Genomic DNA, 14,858 nt, shown 5'->3' with positions numbered 1-14,858 from the left:
GGGGGGGGGGGGAGGGGCGGCCTGCTCAGGGACCGGGCAAGTTTCCCCCAAGGTCTTTCAGGAGGAAGTGCAGCAGCTAGGGTAGCTGCCGGAGAGGCCCTGGAATGAGGACAGCGGCCAGGCTGCCCTTTCTGAACTTGGCTCAGGAAAGCCTGTTGCCCCGCCTCTCACCATGGCCGCCTCCTCCAGTGACCCAAGTGAGCAGGGCCTGGGCATCACCCAGAGAGTCTGAGCCTCGGGTCCTGAGTGCTCAGTGAGAGGCAGACCAGGTGCTTGGGGCCTCCTCTACGGGGCCTCCCACTCTGGGTGCCTCCGCAGCAGCAGCACCCCGTCATCCCATGGTCTACTCGCTCAGGAGATGAACGTGTGCCTCACTGTCCCTGCCTCGCGCTGTGGTCTTCAGCCCCTGGAACGCGGAGAGGCTGCTGCAGAGCTGCTCTGAGGTGCCTCTCTCTCTCCATCTCCAAAGGCACGCTTCTTCCTGACCGACTTTAAAAAGTCCTTGTGAAGTGCATTTAAACAGTAATGCACACTGGGTGTCTCCTCCCCTGGGACTCTGCTGGCCGTGGGATGAATGAGCTCGCTGACCGCCCCAGGGGAGGAGCGCGCCTGCGGGCAGGCGCGGAGGTGGAGCCCAGCTTCCCGCAGGTGCGCTGCGGCCGGCAAGACCTGGGAGCTGTTCCCAGTCCACACCCGATGAGCAGGGGCTGCTTTGGGCTGCGGGGCAATAATCCGCCCGGGGGAGTGGCCAAGAGGCATCCTGTAAGCAGCCCCGGGGAGAGTACAGGAAGCTAAATTAGGAAGACAGCGCACAGAGCGAGGCGCGGTGCTGAAACACGCTCCGCTGGGCCTTCCATTCCGATCCAGTGAGCTCATCGCCCTGCGGGTCAAATTTGGAAGTGAGTCCCAGGCAGGGGCCTGGCGGACCCGGGGCCTGGCGGGCTCCCCGCGGACGCACTGCCACCTGGTGGCGACTCGCATTCCCTGCACTCTGTCTCGCAGCCGGCGGGTGGGGCGCCTGGCGGTGTCCTGCCAGGGAAGGCGAGCCAGGTCCCCAGCGCTGAGGAGCAGGCCCGCTCCCACCGTCCGGACCTCTCCCTTTAGACGGGCGGCCTTGGATCTTGGATTTGGAATCTCAGAGCCGGGGAGGTCTGGTTAACACGCGGCTCCACTGCCCAGCCCAGACGTCTGGTATGAGGCACCAAGGGCAGGAATTCAAGTGCAGCTTCCAGCCAGCGCTTTAGGGCTCACAGGGAGGTCTGGGAGGCCCCATGTTTTATCAGGACATCGCTCAAAGGGGGGCTTTGAGAGCTTTAGTTGACATTTGCTAAGCAAGAAGAGCGTTGAGGGGTGTGGTTAGCAAGACAGGAGGTGCTGTGACCCCAGAGAGCAGCCAAGTCGCTCTGGAAATTTAGGTTCACTGAACACATAGGAGGTGCCTGAGGATGAGGACAGATTGGGTTGGAGGCCAAGCCTGCACAAGCCCACTGTGGACACAGCCAAACACCCTGGAGGCAGGCAGCCCCTTTGTGCCCAGTGCACCGTGATCATGCTGTTTCTCTCTCTCTCTCTCTCTTTCTTTTTTTTTTTAATATTTATTTCTTAGTTTTCGGCGGACACAACATCTTTGTTGGTATGTGGTGCTGAGGATCGAACCCGGGCCGCACACATGCCAGGCGAGCGCGCTACCGCTTGAGCCACATCCCCAGCCCCAGCTGTTTCTCTGATGGTCGATGTTTCACCAGTGATAATGCAGCATTCTTTCCTGAAACCACTCCATCTATGAGATGCTCTGCACACACCACCACCATGCCAGAAAGAGAGCAGGGTTAGGATAGCATCCTCTTACCTGGGCTGTAGATCTATCTTAATCTGCAACTTCCTGGAGATGACCAGGAGTGTTTTGTCAATAAACAAACATCGCTGCACAGCTAGCCAACCTCACCTGTGCTTGGCATCCAGGTTCTCACTAGAATTTGCTTCCCCGCAGGGGAATGTTCAGGAGCAGGCAGAAGGGAAACTCCTGAGCTGGTGAAATTCCAACCCTGCCTTGGTGTGGAGGATGCCGTGCAATCCTTCTCCTCCCAGCATCCAAAACTTGCAGGGTTTTCCCCTCCAAAATTCTGGGCCAGACAGGGAGCCCTCAAGCCATGGAGAAGACAGCTTGGCCATGCCACGGGGCAGAGGCGGCCTGGGTCCCGAGGCCTCTCCCACCCACTGGCCTGTAGGTGCATCTGTGGCGTGGCCAGGTCAGGGACTGGGAGAGCAGCAGGTAACGCCACAGCCTGTGCGTGCTTGAGCCCCAAGCCCCGCACAGCCTCACTGCTTCATGGGACCAGCTTCTGTTTGCTCTCTGGGGTCTGGCTGCTGTGTATAACATGTGCCGTGGAGAGGCCCTCCACCTGAGAGGGAGGGGTTGGAGAGGCTCCCCACGGGCACCTTCTTAAGGCTTTTGCTGTGGCCCAGGAAGAACTGGCCAGCACCTGTCCACACAGGGCTCCAGAAAGAGCCAGGTAGACCTGGACAGCTCTGAGCCCCATCATTGCTGTGATGGCCTTCCTTAGGGCTGTGGGCTTCTACGGTCAGCTGCACTGTTGTCAACACCCCATGAGTCTGGCCTGGATAGTTGAAAGACAGTTTGAAAGAGGTTTGCCCAGAAAGAACTGCTGCCCCTGGCGGCAGTGTCGGCACCTGCCCAAGAGTCTCTGGCCCGCTGGTGGCCCCAAAGGATTCGGTCTGGCCTGGCCTGGCCTGGCCTGGGCTGGGTGGAGGATGCAGGTCCTTGCAGTGACCCCTGCCATACCTCCTATGGGCTCTGCTTCTCTGGGAGCCGCCTAGACAGAGCCTCTTCTCCTTCTCCTGGTGGCCGTGGGAGGACTCCCCATGGGAGGGAGTCCTCTGGAGTCTGGCCCTGAGGGTTTTTTTTTCTTTTTTTCCCTCTTTGGTAACAGTCTTTCTTGTATTTTCTCTGTTTCTTCAACATTTTGAGAAGCTCTTGTTAGTTGCTTATTAAACCTCCTGGATTACTTGACTTTTGCTTAAAGATATATTTGATCCTTTTCCCATCTCTGCATAGTTTTTGGGGACTCCCTCAACCTGAAGTTTCAGATTTCTCGATGGACCTCTCCTTCCACTTACTCTTTAAGAGGTGTGCTTCTTGGATCAGGAACGTGGTTCCCTGCCGTGCTCCCCGTCCTCCTCTTCTGGCCCATGAGGGACCGTGGCTCTGAAAGGCATCCCTGTGTTTCCTGAGGCTCCTTTTGCTCACGGTCCCCTCCTTCAGGTATGCTCCCTACTTCTGGTCTTGGGCACTTCACGAGGGCTTGTCCCAAATGGTCACAGTCCCTGAAGCCCATTCAGCCTTTTCAGGCACCCGTGGCCTAACCTTCGCCCTGGACCTTCTGGCTCTGCCAGGGCTGGGCTCCTGGAGACTGGTGCCTCCTCTTGGCTCTGGGGTCCCGAGGGTGGGCTCTGCACCTCACCTCTGCTCCTGTGAGTGGAGAGGGTCTGCGCTGTTCTCTGCTGGGTGACTGGTGGGGAGGTAGGGCCTTCTAGATCCTCCCACCCTGGAGGTTTCCAGTGTCTGTCCTCAAGCCTCCGACCCCCACACTCAGGGGTGTGGCCTGGGGGCTCTGCCCTGCACACCTGGACCCTCATCTTTCCTGTCCCCCCACACTCAGGTGTGGCCTGGAGGCTCTGCCCTGCACACCTGCACCCTCCTCCTGAGTGCTGCAGGAGGGATCAGGGGTTCCACTGGGTACAGATAGTGACCACTGGGAGGGGAGCTGGGGCTATGCACTTGGAACATCTCCTCTGGCCTTCTGGGAGGAGCTGGGAAGGGGCTCTCAGCTGCAGAAAGGCCGGCATTGTGGCTGGCATGCCTGGCAGACCTGATCCATGGTAGCCCGGCCTCAGGTCGTCATTTACATTTAAATCTGTCAGCTGAAATTGAGCAACCTCAGAAACTCCACCCCTCTGTCCCTCAGGCCAGACTGAAGCACTCAGAAGCCTCGGGCATGGGGGATGCTTTTTCCAGTGTGCCAGCCTGGGCACCCTGGGCCTGTTGGCTGGACGTGATAAGGGGTGAGAAGGGCACAGACCTGGTGAGGCCTCCTGGGAGGACAGGGTGCCCAGAGGTACTGCTGAGGACTGGACACTGAAATGGACTGTTGCCTCAAGGAGAGTTAGAGGTGAAAATTAGAGAACAGTGAGGCCGTTCCTGAAGGCACCTGGCCTGCAGCCTGGCGAGCCGTACCAGGCTAGGCTGGACTTCCAGCTGCAGACGTGGAGCTGGGGGTAGGCTGCTACATTTGTGGCCCTCAGAGCACTAATCAGAAAACGAACCAAAACACTCCAAGTGCTTGTGCCCAAGGGTGGCTGGTTCCCTCTGAGGCTGAGCTGGAGGTTCTGCTGCAGCAAGCCTGTGGTCACTGGCGTCTGTGGCATGTTCACTGGCCCTGGGGTGTCAGGATGATGGGCAGCAAACGGGAAAGCATCTCAGGAGGAAACACTCCTGCAAAAGCAAGTGGGTTGGGTTCCGCCCGTGGAGGACCCCGTGCCAGACACGCGGTGCCAGGTGGAGGAGGCCTAGCAGGGGTGGCCTGGCAGGGTGGCCCTGCTGAGGAGGCCTGGCAGAGGTGACCTGCAGGTGTCAACTCCCACAGACCTGCTGGGCACACTGCACAGGACAGATGCCGAATCTGAGCTCTTCCCTCCCAATGCTAACATATGGAGTTCAGCAGCTGGGGTGCTCTCCGAGGGAGTCTCGCATATATGGCTTGGCCCAGGCTCGAGCAGGGTGCCTGCTCCAGAGGGCAGTGAGCAGAGCTGGCAGGCTTCCTCCCCAGGACAGACCCACAGACGATTTCCACACAGGCCCCAGTCCTGAGGGCAAAGGGAGGGGGGCTGGAGGGAACTTGCTTCTCAGTGTTTGCAACTCAGTGGACTGGCTGGGCCTCAGTCCGCCCTGACAAGGCCCCGCCCCTGGGGCATTTCAGCCTGGGCGCAGGCAGTGGTTCTGCCAGGCTCAGCGTGGACACTGCCTACCCAGCCCCCCTGAGCAGTCAGACAGACGTGGAACCAGATTCGAGGGCTTGGATCTAGCACTGGTGTGGTTTCTGCCTTTGCCCCAGACGTGGCCTGCACTGTGGCCAGGCAGTCTCCCCAGAGCAGGACCCCAGCAAGACCCTGAGGTTCAGAGGGTTTGGCTGGATGGAAGTGTTCTCCTCTGCCTCGTGGCACCGTACTCCTGGAGAGGCCCAGTCTTCCTGGTCCTCCTCCCTCCTCCCCAGACTCCTGCAGGCCAGAGAAGGGCAGAGCGTCGGAGACCTGCTGTGAAGCAGCTCAGGTAGCACAAAGGCCACGGTGGGTGATGCCCTCCTCTTTCCTCTGCAGCCCACAGCCAAAGCCAGAGTGGGAGCATGGGTCCTTCCCTTGAGAGAAGCAGCGTGGGTGTGCAGGAAGGCCTTCTAAGGTGGCAGGCCCCAGGGGTTTGTGGGCAGCAGGGATCAGAGTTGCTAGTCATGTGAATTTCAACCCTGTCCCCGGTGGAGTTTGGATTGATTGTCAGGGGTCTTGAGTACAGGACAAGAGGAGTCTCCTCTGTCTGCACATGTGGTCTAGACGGGGGCTGCATCCTTTACCGTGGCAGAGAGAAGAAAGACCCGCCCGTGCTGTTCATAGGAGAGCAGTGTCCCCAGAGAGCTGGGAAGGCGGGACTCTCTTCTTCTCCAGAGGCCAGCTGGTGGTCTGTCTCCTAAGGCTGAAAGCAGGGCCTGCAGGCAGGTGCTCGCTCGTGGGTGGGGCTTTCTCCAGTGCCTATGCTGTGGGGTCCCGCACCGCTGCCCGTGCGAGTCCTGGCTTTTGTCCTCACCGAAGGTGAACTGTGCACTCACGGAAAGGGACTAGACCCAAAGCAGTCTCCTCACACGGGCCTCAGGGTAAGCTCTGTGGCGCTCGGCATCGCGAGGCGCCCTCTCCTGGGCTCTCCGTGCACTGCAGCCGAGTCCCTGGCCCAGGCTACACCTGGGCTGAAGGAATGTGTCCCACGGTGCCATGTGCTGCCTCCAGAGGGACCCTGATCCTCTCCTAAGCACCCTCTCTCTGTTGCCCTGGGAAACTGTGTGCCAGAGGCCTGCCCTCCTGTGCCTGTCCATCTGACCCGTGGGTGAGGACCTGTCCTGCTGGGCCAGCCTTTCCTGACTGATCTCAGGCAAAGCAGGTGACGACAGCAACTCAGAAAGAAAGTGCTCAGTGTGGTGACAGTTCTCCACAGTTCTCCTGGGAACTGTCAAGCAAAACAAGCTTCTAGAAGAGTCTATCTGCCTTTGTGATGAGCTCTGAAGGCATGAGCAGATTCACTCGCACGGTCTGGGCAAAAGCCCTGAGAGGGTCTCAGAGGTGGCTGAAGAGGACACGTGTGCTGGCCAAGGCCTCTGAAAGGCATGGCATACTTCCCGGAGCATTTGGGGTTTAGAGTCAGAAGCAATGAATTCAAGTTTGGAGAAACTTTGTTTCGATGCCTCACCTGGTTGGCCCTCTGCCACATGACCCTTGCAGGTGGACAGCCTCCTCTTGGTGGCCCTGCCACGTTGCTGCACCTGGTCTCCTGCCACAGCATCTCCACCTTTCTGGTGGCCTCAGTCGTCTACCTGCCAGCAGACACCAGTGACCCCCAGAGCTGGCTTGGCCGTGACTTGTCCCATCCTGTTCCTGGTTCCTGTGAGCCCGGGGGTCAGGAGTGACTAGGTGTTGCTCTCTCTGGGCCACCCCTGCCCAGCTGTCAGATGGACATATTTCTACTTCAAAGTGCCACAAAATCTCAAGTGGACATATTTAAAATGACACCATCATGACTTCCCTCTGCGATGGTCTGAATGCTTGTGTCCCCTGAAGTTCACGTGCTGCCACCTGGCCAGTGGGCCTTGTTATGGCCGCGCTAGCTGGGTGGGTCTGAACCCACCATGTGCAAGGGCATCCATCCTGGCTCCCTGGCTCCCAAGCCAGCAGACACATTTGTCTGAGTACTTGAAGATGCATCTGATTTGGAAGGGCCGATTTGCCGATCAAGAACTTCTTTTTTAGAAATACCCAGCAGTCCTGAAGATGAAATGTTTCCATTTTCTTTAACTGAGCTCTGTCTTCATTCAGATAAGACTTTGCTTGGGACAAAAGGATGGGAGAGAAGACCTCCCACCTGGCCTCCAAGTTGCAAAGAGTGAGATCCCTGCAGGAGGAGCCAGGAGGTGAGGCCACACTGCACAGCTCACAGCGGGCCCTGGGCATGGCTTCCAGGGTACTTATTGAGCACCAGGGCCCAGAAGCCATGACCTTTGTCCCTGCTTCATCTACTCTTTAACTTTGGCCTCTGCTGACGAGTAATTCTTCATCCCTTAGATGCCGTGATTGGGGACAGGAGAAGTAAGACCTGTACCTTCTGTTCAACCTGTGCTAGCTGCTGAAGCCCAGGCAGTTTGTGGTCATGCAGAGGTAAGTGTCCACACATCTCCATGCACTAGAGGGACATGGCCAAGGTATGCAAGCTTGGGAAAGCTTCCAGGCAGCCCCGGAAGCCTGGAGAAGGCCATGGCCCCAGGAACATTGGAGGCCGCATGGACCAACTCTCCAGTAAGTCTAGTTGTCCATGTTTAGCTGTGTTCATAGCCAATATTAATTTTACTGTATTTTCAGAAAATGATACCAAGCCTACCTAATAAAACAAATGGAGACTTGTTCAACAGATAAAATACTGGTCAATACACAATGAGCATTCATTATCCAGCCTACAAAAGGACAGGAATACCAACACAGGCTACAGTGTGGATGGACATTAGGACATTCTACTGAGGGGGATAAGCCAGTCACAGAGGGACAAATGCAGCAGAGCCCACTCACATGAGGTCCCTAGCACCATCATACTAGAGACATGGAGGTGACATGGGGTGGGGGGCGAGGATGGGTAGCTGTTGCTAGAGGGCACCTGCTTCTGCTTGAGGGACTGAAGCCGTCCTGGAGATGTTTGGCAGCCAGGTGGACATCCGCGACACCATCTAGCCCCGCGTCTAAACTCAGCTAAGACGGTGTGCTACGTGGGGATCACCACCATTTAACACCAAAGCCAAACCAAAGGTGGCTCTGTCCTGCTCTGGCTGCACCACGGGCCTCCTGTCCACCCTCACGCCCATCTTCCCGTGCCCCGTGAAGGCCCTGCTCTACCATGTCCGGACGCGCCTGGAGGACGGTAGGCCAGCCTCTGCAGTGTGCCAGTTTCCATCCCCTGCAGGGAAGTGCAGGACGCCTCCGCTCTCCACCTGCAGCCCCACAGAAGCCCCCCTGAGACGACTGACATGCTGTTCCCATCACAGCCCCACACCTGCTGTGGCCCCAGGCCTGGCAGTGGCTGGCCCTGGGTGGGGCCGTCTCACTCATGCCCTGGGCCTCTGGGGCCTCCAAGGATTGGGGACACTGAGGGTGGTGTCTGCTGAGCCCTGGGGTGGGGGCGGGGGTGCCCACTGGAGGTCACTTCCTCGTGAGGTGTACCTCACCCCAAGATCCCATCTGCTAGTGGGGCAGGCTGCCAGGCACATCCACTCAGAGTCCCTGTTGGAATGGCCCTTGGGGAAGGAGGTCGGGGGTGAGCCAGTGGTGGGTGAGAGCCCACAGCAGAGCAGCTGGCATTTGGGGAAGCTGGGGCAGGGTGTGGCCCCTCCCTAGCCCCTGACCTCCACGGGCAGGATCCCCCTCTCTGCCCTCCCCACTCAGGGCTGTCATCCTGTCGATGGCAGGTTTGGAGACAGGAGTGGGCACCACCCCTCCAGCACCTCAGCAAGAGGAGCACTTTCCCTGGGAGTGACCCTTGGCGAGCCTCAGCCTTGCTCAGAGGCCTGGCCCAGTCTTGGAGAGCCTGGAATCGCTCCTGTGCACTGTGTGGGGTGTGTCCCGCAGAGCTGGCCGCCCGCGTACATGCAGGCGTGTGCAGAGGAACCTGCAACCCTGGCCCTTTGGAGACACGGGTGGGGTCAGTCAGGAAGAAACCAGGAAGGGTCATCCTGCTGGCCTTGCTGTGCTGTGGACAGAAGCCCCTGACCTTGTGCACAGATCTAAGGGACAAAGTGACCTGTTGGTGTGAAAGGGGGCAAATGGCTCAGGGGCAAGTGTGTCCTGTGTGTGAGCTCTTCTTTCAAGGGTCCACCTGCCATGGGGAGGGGACAGGAATGGCATTCAGTCTTTCTTTTTGAGTGTCTTTATAGCATCTGCAGTTTCCACCTAAGCAGAGACTTCGTTAATACTTAAAAAACACCCTCCTGAAGTGTTGGGAGGTTTGGTGTCAGTCCTGAACTCTCCCTGTTCTGCGGTCTCTGCTGTTCATCTTGTATTCCAGGTGGTTTTACAGAGGGATACAGGGTGCACAAGACTGGTCTCTGTGGGGAATACGTGAGGAGCAGCAGCAAGGAGACCTCGAGAGTCTCCCCAGGGCAACTGTTTGTGTTGCACAGAGGGGCCTGGGCTCCAGCTCCTCAGACACAGTGGAACGCGTCCTGCTGGCCTTTGAAGTCTGTCTCTGCTCAGGCCTGTCACCTCCCCTAGGAGCCCGACAAGCTACATGCCTCAAAACAAAGCTCTTCTAAGACAGTCTAATTTCATGTATTTCTTTTTAAATTAAGTAAAGAAAAATTAAGGTGGGCTGTTGGGTCCTGAGCGATTTTTTCGTGTGTTTTGACATAAACCTGCTAGGACAGTGGGTCTCTGTTCCAGCAGGGCCTCCTGCAAGTTCCAGCAGAGATCAAGGAGGTGGCCTACAGACAGCGTGTGCAGTTAGAGCCACCTCTGCCGTGGGCCCTGGTGAGCAGCATTGGAACCCCCTGTCCCAGGAACAGATGTGAGCACACAGTTGTGATTTCCAAGCAGATTTAAAGTCCCGTTCACTGCTCCCCAACCTCCAGGTTCCCCTAGTTGGCCTGATGGTCATCACTTTTCTTTCTCAGTGGTGACAAAGCCTGTGGGCAGCTCGGCAGCTGCAACGGGGTGACCCACCGCGGCCAGCCAGGCACTCACCTGCGGTGTGTGAGGAAGCTGCCGCTGACGTGCCCTGATCCGTCACACCCCGGCGTGGGGCAGGACATTCCTTCCGTCTTGACCGACTTCCAGGAGAACTGGGAGCCGTTGAGGTACCCATCTTTCTGCCTCTTGGCCGCCAAGGGGCACCCTGAGGCGCTGCGGTGGGACGCGTACTTCCCAGTGATGTGGCCCTGACCGTCACAGCCTGGGACAGGACACCTGGACAGCAGACAGAGGGGACAAATTTCACTGTCATTGCTCGAGGACCTACAGGAAAAGGCAAGGGAGCTTGCGCAGTCAGCTGGCCGGGCAGGGCCGGGAGCTGGTGGAGACCAAACATGGACCAAACCTGGTGGAGCCTCCAGGGTGGCCCTGGGCAGGCTGCGGCCAGCCAAAGCCTTCTGGACCAAGGCCTCAGTTTTATTTTGTTTCAACGGATTTTTTTTCTCCAAAAATACTGAGATTGGAAATTCAGAAAGATCGCCAGGTCAATCTGCAGACTTTTGACATGGGACACAGTGGCACTGGTGTGGGGCCGACCCCCTCACAGGCTGGATCCTCGCGCAGCCAGATCTAGGGCCAAGCCGGGGAGCTCAGTGCTTCACTGAGGGCCAGGATCAACCAGGACATCAGTAAAATATTCACTTCCATTTTCTATTTAATTCCCTCATAAACCTTCACGAGTCTGCTCTCCTGTCAGTTCTGCTGGGGAGAGGGGTTTCTTGGTTTTCATTTTGGTATTACTCACGATATCAGCCATACAAGCTTATTGCGGAGCATCACCGGTTACTGCTTGGCCAATTCCCACACGTGGTTTGGTTTACCTGACTCCCAGTTTATTGAAATCTCAGCAGATGTTTACTGTGACCTGTGGGCTCTTTTTCCTATGGATGCTCACTGGCTTCCTTAATAGTTCCTGGCCTCCTGACCCTCATACCTGATGGGCTCCTGGTCTTCTTTATCTTCTTTGCTTTGTGCTATCCGTATGCCACTTTTTTTTGCTCTTGGACACCCTGAAAGACTAAAAGAGAAACACCTCTCAGAATCGGTGCACACCTGACTCTGGCAGGCCTTCCTGACTAGGGTGCAGGCTGTGTCTTCCTTCTCCCCAGCTTGGGCTTCTGGGGACGAGACCCATCGGGGAGGAGGTTGCCCTGCACTCTCTCAAAGCCTCTCCCTTCAGTCCTTCCCAAGGCTGTAAGAGACTGGGGTGGTGAGGATGCTGCAGACCGGAGGGGTCGGCCTCCTAGGGAGCAGCGGCTCTGCAGGAGAAATGCAGGGGATGTGGAGGAGAGAGCTGGCTGAGGCAGGGAGCCACCTGCCGGGGCGACTGCTGCGGGATAGGCAGGCCCAGCTCCCCAGGCCCTGCTCCTGCTGCTGCCAGGCCCTCCCTCGGTCTGCATGGGGGAGTGTCGTGCTGAGCCCTGTCCCACTGCACCCGAGGCCCAGACTGTGGCTGTCTCTGCAGAAGGGACCGTGGGGGCTGAGCAGGTTTATTTAACTCTCTAGTTTGGGATACAGAGACCTTGGAATTGGACCTCCTGGGTCTGTCCTGAAGTGTGACTCCATGTCCAGCAACACCTGTTAGGCAGGCTAGGGTCCACTCTGAACCACAGCAGAGCTGTCCCTGTTCACAGCCTTTGAGGTTCTCCATTGCCACATGGTGACCCGTTTCCCAGTCCATCTGCCCCTTGGCTCTGCCTGCAGGCCTGCCACCTTGCCCCCAAGTCCCTCTGTCCTCCTGTGGGCTGGTTCACAGGACTCCATTCCCATGTGCTTGGCCTCAGCCACCTTGGCGCGAGGTCAGTCCTTCAGGAGTGCTGTGACCTCATCTTGCCACCTGGGATGGTCCCAAGACTCCCTGGTGCCCTCTGCTCGCACCCCCGCCCACCCTCATCAGACCCCTCTAGGAGGCTTGTTCGGGGCAGGTTAGCCACCGTGTTCCCTGTGGGGTGGGGCTGTCTGGGACTGCAGAGTGCACCCAGGAGGAGGAGCCATGGCAGGTGGCTGTGTCCTCTCTTGGGCCCTAGGCATGTGCCTGCCCTGGCCCCTGCACTAACCTGGTTCCAGGACCAGGGGGCGGAGTTCCCATGGGTCATGGGAAGGAAGTTGCATGTGACTCTCTTCTTACTAGTTTTCATGCTTGAGGGAGGTGAGAGCTCTTCCCTCCTACCAGCTGAGCACTAGAACACAGGGCCTGGTGTCAAATAGGTCCCCACATGCTCACTGAGGGGCAGATGGCACAGATCATCTCACGTGACTGCACACTTTTTTGGGAGTGGCAGGGCCTAGAATTTGTGAAGTTCCTCTCTGTGGCATTCAGGTCCACTGAGCCCTGCTTATAAGACCTGTGGGGCATGTGGCTCAGATCTTACCCTGGAGGAGATCACTGTCCGGGCAAGAGAATGCTCACAGACAGTGCTCAGAGACCTGAGGGACAGCGCGCTAGAGAGGGACCCTGCCTTGTTACGCGTTCCGGGTGGAGAGCAGCCCGGGGAAGCCTGGCAACCTGGCAGCCGAGCCGCCTGCTCTGCAGTGAGGTGTGGGGATAGCCTCCGGGCTCTCCAGGGAAGGCGGGGGAAGGACAGCTCTGCTCTCTGGAGCCTTCATTTTACCAGGGAGCCAGCCGACCTGCTCCGGAGCCACAGAGATGGAGGTTCCCTGCGGCTCCAGGGAGAGAGCAAGGCCTCCAGGGGAGGAAGAGTCTTCACGTACCTCCTATGGGAAGCATAGTTGCCGGTGATGTGTCCAGAACCGTCACAGCCAGGGGTGGGGCACCTACAAGCAAAACGCGAACTGGTTGATTTACTGGAAGGAACGAGCATCCCCTGACAATGAACTTTCTTACTTAGACAAAAAGCAAACTCTTCTTTGCTCAACCTTGCGGTTGGAAGAGGCTGGACGGACCTGCGCTGAGCTCCCTCGTGCATTCATCCACGGCCACCAACAGGCCTGTGGCTCCCTCCTTCCTTCAAGCACAAGGACATGTCCAGAAGAAATGCGAGTCTGGTGGCATTTAGGACTGCACTGCCAGGCTCCTGGCTTCTTCCTGAGGGCCGTGCTCCCTCCTTCCTCCTGCTCTAAGTCTGGAGCAGGGCAGTAGGGCAGGGCTTGCCGTCACACCAGGCCAGGCCTGAAGTCAGACACGCACCTGGGAAGACTCGCCCCAGGCCAACTGTATGGTGTCAGCCTGAGCTGGCACCACGCGGGGCTCCCTCACCCTGTGGGCACCTCATGGCCCGGCGAGCCCAGCCTGCACCTGGGCACTCAGGTGACCTGATTCCCCCCAAACCTTGGTCAGACCTGGCCACCTAGTGCAGCATGGGAGAACATCTCTATCCTAGGCCACATCCCTGGGGATCTCGACAAGGTCCCTGGGCACCCACACAGCGTCTGTGTGAACCTGCTGAGTGTGGTTCGCTGGCCTGCTGAGTGCACCTGGCCAGGGCTTGATGGGGAGAGGATTTCTCCTGAAGAGTTTTAACCCTCTCCAGGCAACTTATGTGAAGTGCTACCTGAGGACAAGCAGAAGCATCCGGGTTGTAGCACTGCTTGGCACCACCACAAAGGTGGACATTAGGGCACAAAAATCAAGACGAATTTCTCTTTTCATTAAATTCGTAGGCCTCCAAAGGTAACGGAGATAAAGTGCTTCAGTGAGCCTGGTCACTTTGTAGTGAGACTCGGGTCGAGCCCTGAGTGCCATTCTGTTTCAGAGTGCCTGGCATCTGGCCAAGGACAAACCTCATGACCCACAGAGCTCACAGGTGCATACTAAGAGTCCATCTTCCTTTCCTCCGAGAAGGTGCTCTGGGGACTGGTGTGAGCACTGTCCAGTCTCTCTCATGGGAGGATGGCTCCCTCGGGGGCTCAGAGTGTCAGGGAGCCAGGCTGAAACACAGGAGTCGGGACTGATTTCCAGTGCCTGGATGCCTTATCGTGACACTCAGAAGTATTCAGACAATTTCTAATCTTGCTTCAGTCCTAAGAAAGGGATGGGATATTTCAAAAAATATATATTAAAAGCAGCAGCTGCAGATCTGGCTGCAGAACTGCCTCTGGAGGAACAGTGGGTATTCCCGAGGCCAACCAGCAATGGCAGTAACAGCTCTGCTGGGGTGAGCTGGCTGACTTTCCAGTAGCACCCACGGGGACCAGCCTGACCTGGCACGCATGCAGGGGAAAGCTGGGCAGCACTGAGGCCTCTGTCAAGGGAGGCTAACCTGAGCCAGACTCGTGCTTCTCACCAGCCAGCAAACACTTGATCTTGTTTTTTGCTCAAGGAAAAAAAATGATCTTTTAAACTTTTCCTAATTCAAGTATTTAATACAAGTTAATTTAAAATTTACTCATTTTGATACCAGTAAATATTTTTCACATGTCTTTTTTCTTTTTGGTGAGAGTCAAGGAAGTTGTCATATTTTGCTCAAGGAGCAATATTATAACCAAAAAAATGCCACTAAAATCAAATTTTCATACCTATGAAAATCACCTTTGCTGCTGTTTTGTGCATATAGCTGCCTTTTACAAATGTCCCCCTCATCATCTGGTAAGAAAAGAAGTGTCCTCTTTCCTCCATGAAAAAAAAAATATTGATTGTGCTCATTTCCAGAGTTTTCAAATAGGGTTGGCAAAGAAAAAAGATGGCAGCAAAGAGGCCCGTCTCTTGAAAGGTCTGCTTTGACTATCACTAGTCCAAGCATGGTGGCTGACCGGATCCCCATTCTGCCTTGGCTGGCCCTGTGGATGTGGGGCCTTTCCCTGCCAGGACTAAGCCCAGTGGGGCAGGAAGGCCTGGATGG

At 57.1% G+C, this 14,858-nt stretch overlaps 1 protein-coding gene across 28 annotated transcripts in view; it reads right to left on the bottom strand.

Annotated features, from left to right (window-relative positions):
- The window catches only part of Myt1l (myelin transcription factor 1 like), a 340,605-nt gene that overhangs the window by 17,279 nt on the left and 308,468 nt on the right, over positions 1–14,858 (bottom strand). For all 28 annotated transcript variants that reach the window (XM_048804898.1, XM_048804919.1, XM_048804894.1 and 25 more), the window contains 3 exons: positions 12,772–12,834; positions 10,994–11,077; positions 10,054–10,275 (listed from right to left, as the gene is read on the bottom strand). In XM_048804898.1, the coding sequence (XP_048660855.1) occupies positions 10,054–10,275; positions 10,994–11,077; positions 12,772–12,834 (369 nt within the window). The remainder of the gene's footprint in view (positions 1–10,053; positions 10,276–10,993; positions 11,078–12,771; positions 12,835–14,858) is intronic.

Source organism: Marmota marmota, unplaced genomic scaffold (assembly GCF_001458135.2).
Source record: "Marmota marmota marmota unplaced genomic scaffold, marMar, whole genome shotgun sequence".
Lineage (NCBI taxonomy): Eukaryota > Metazoa > Chordata > Mammalia > Rodentia > Sciuridae > Marmota > Marmota marmota.
The sequence above is the reverse complement of the archived record's forward strand: the minus strand, read 5'-3'. Positions and strand labels throughout refer to the sequence as shown.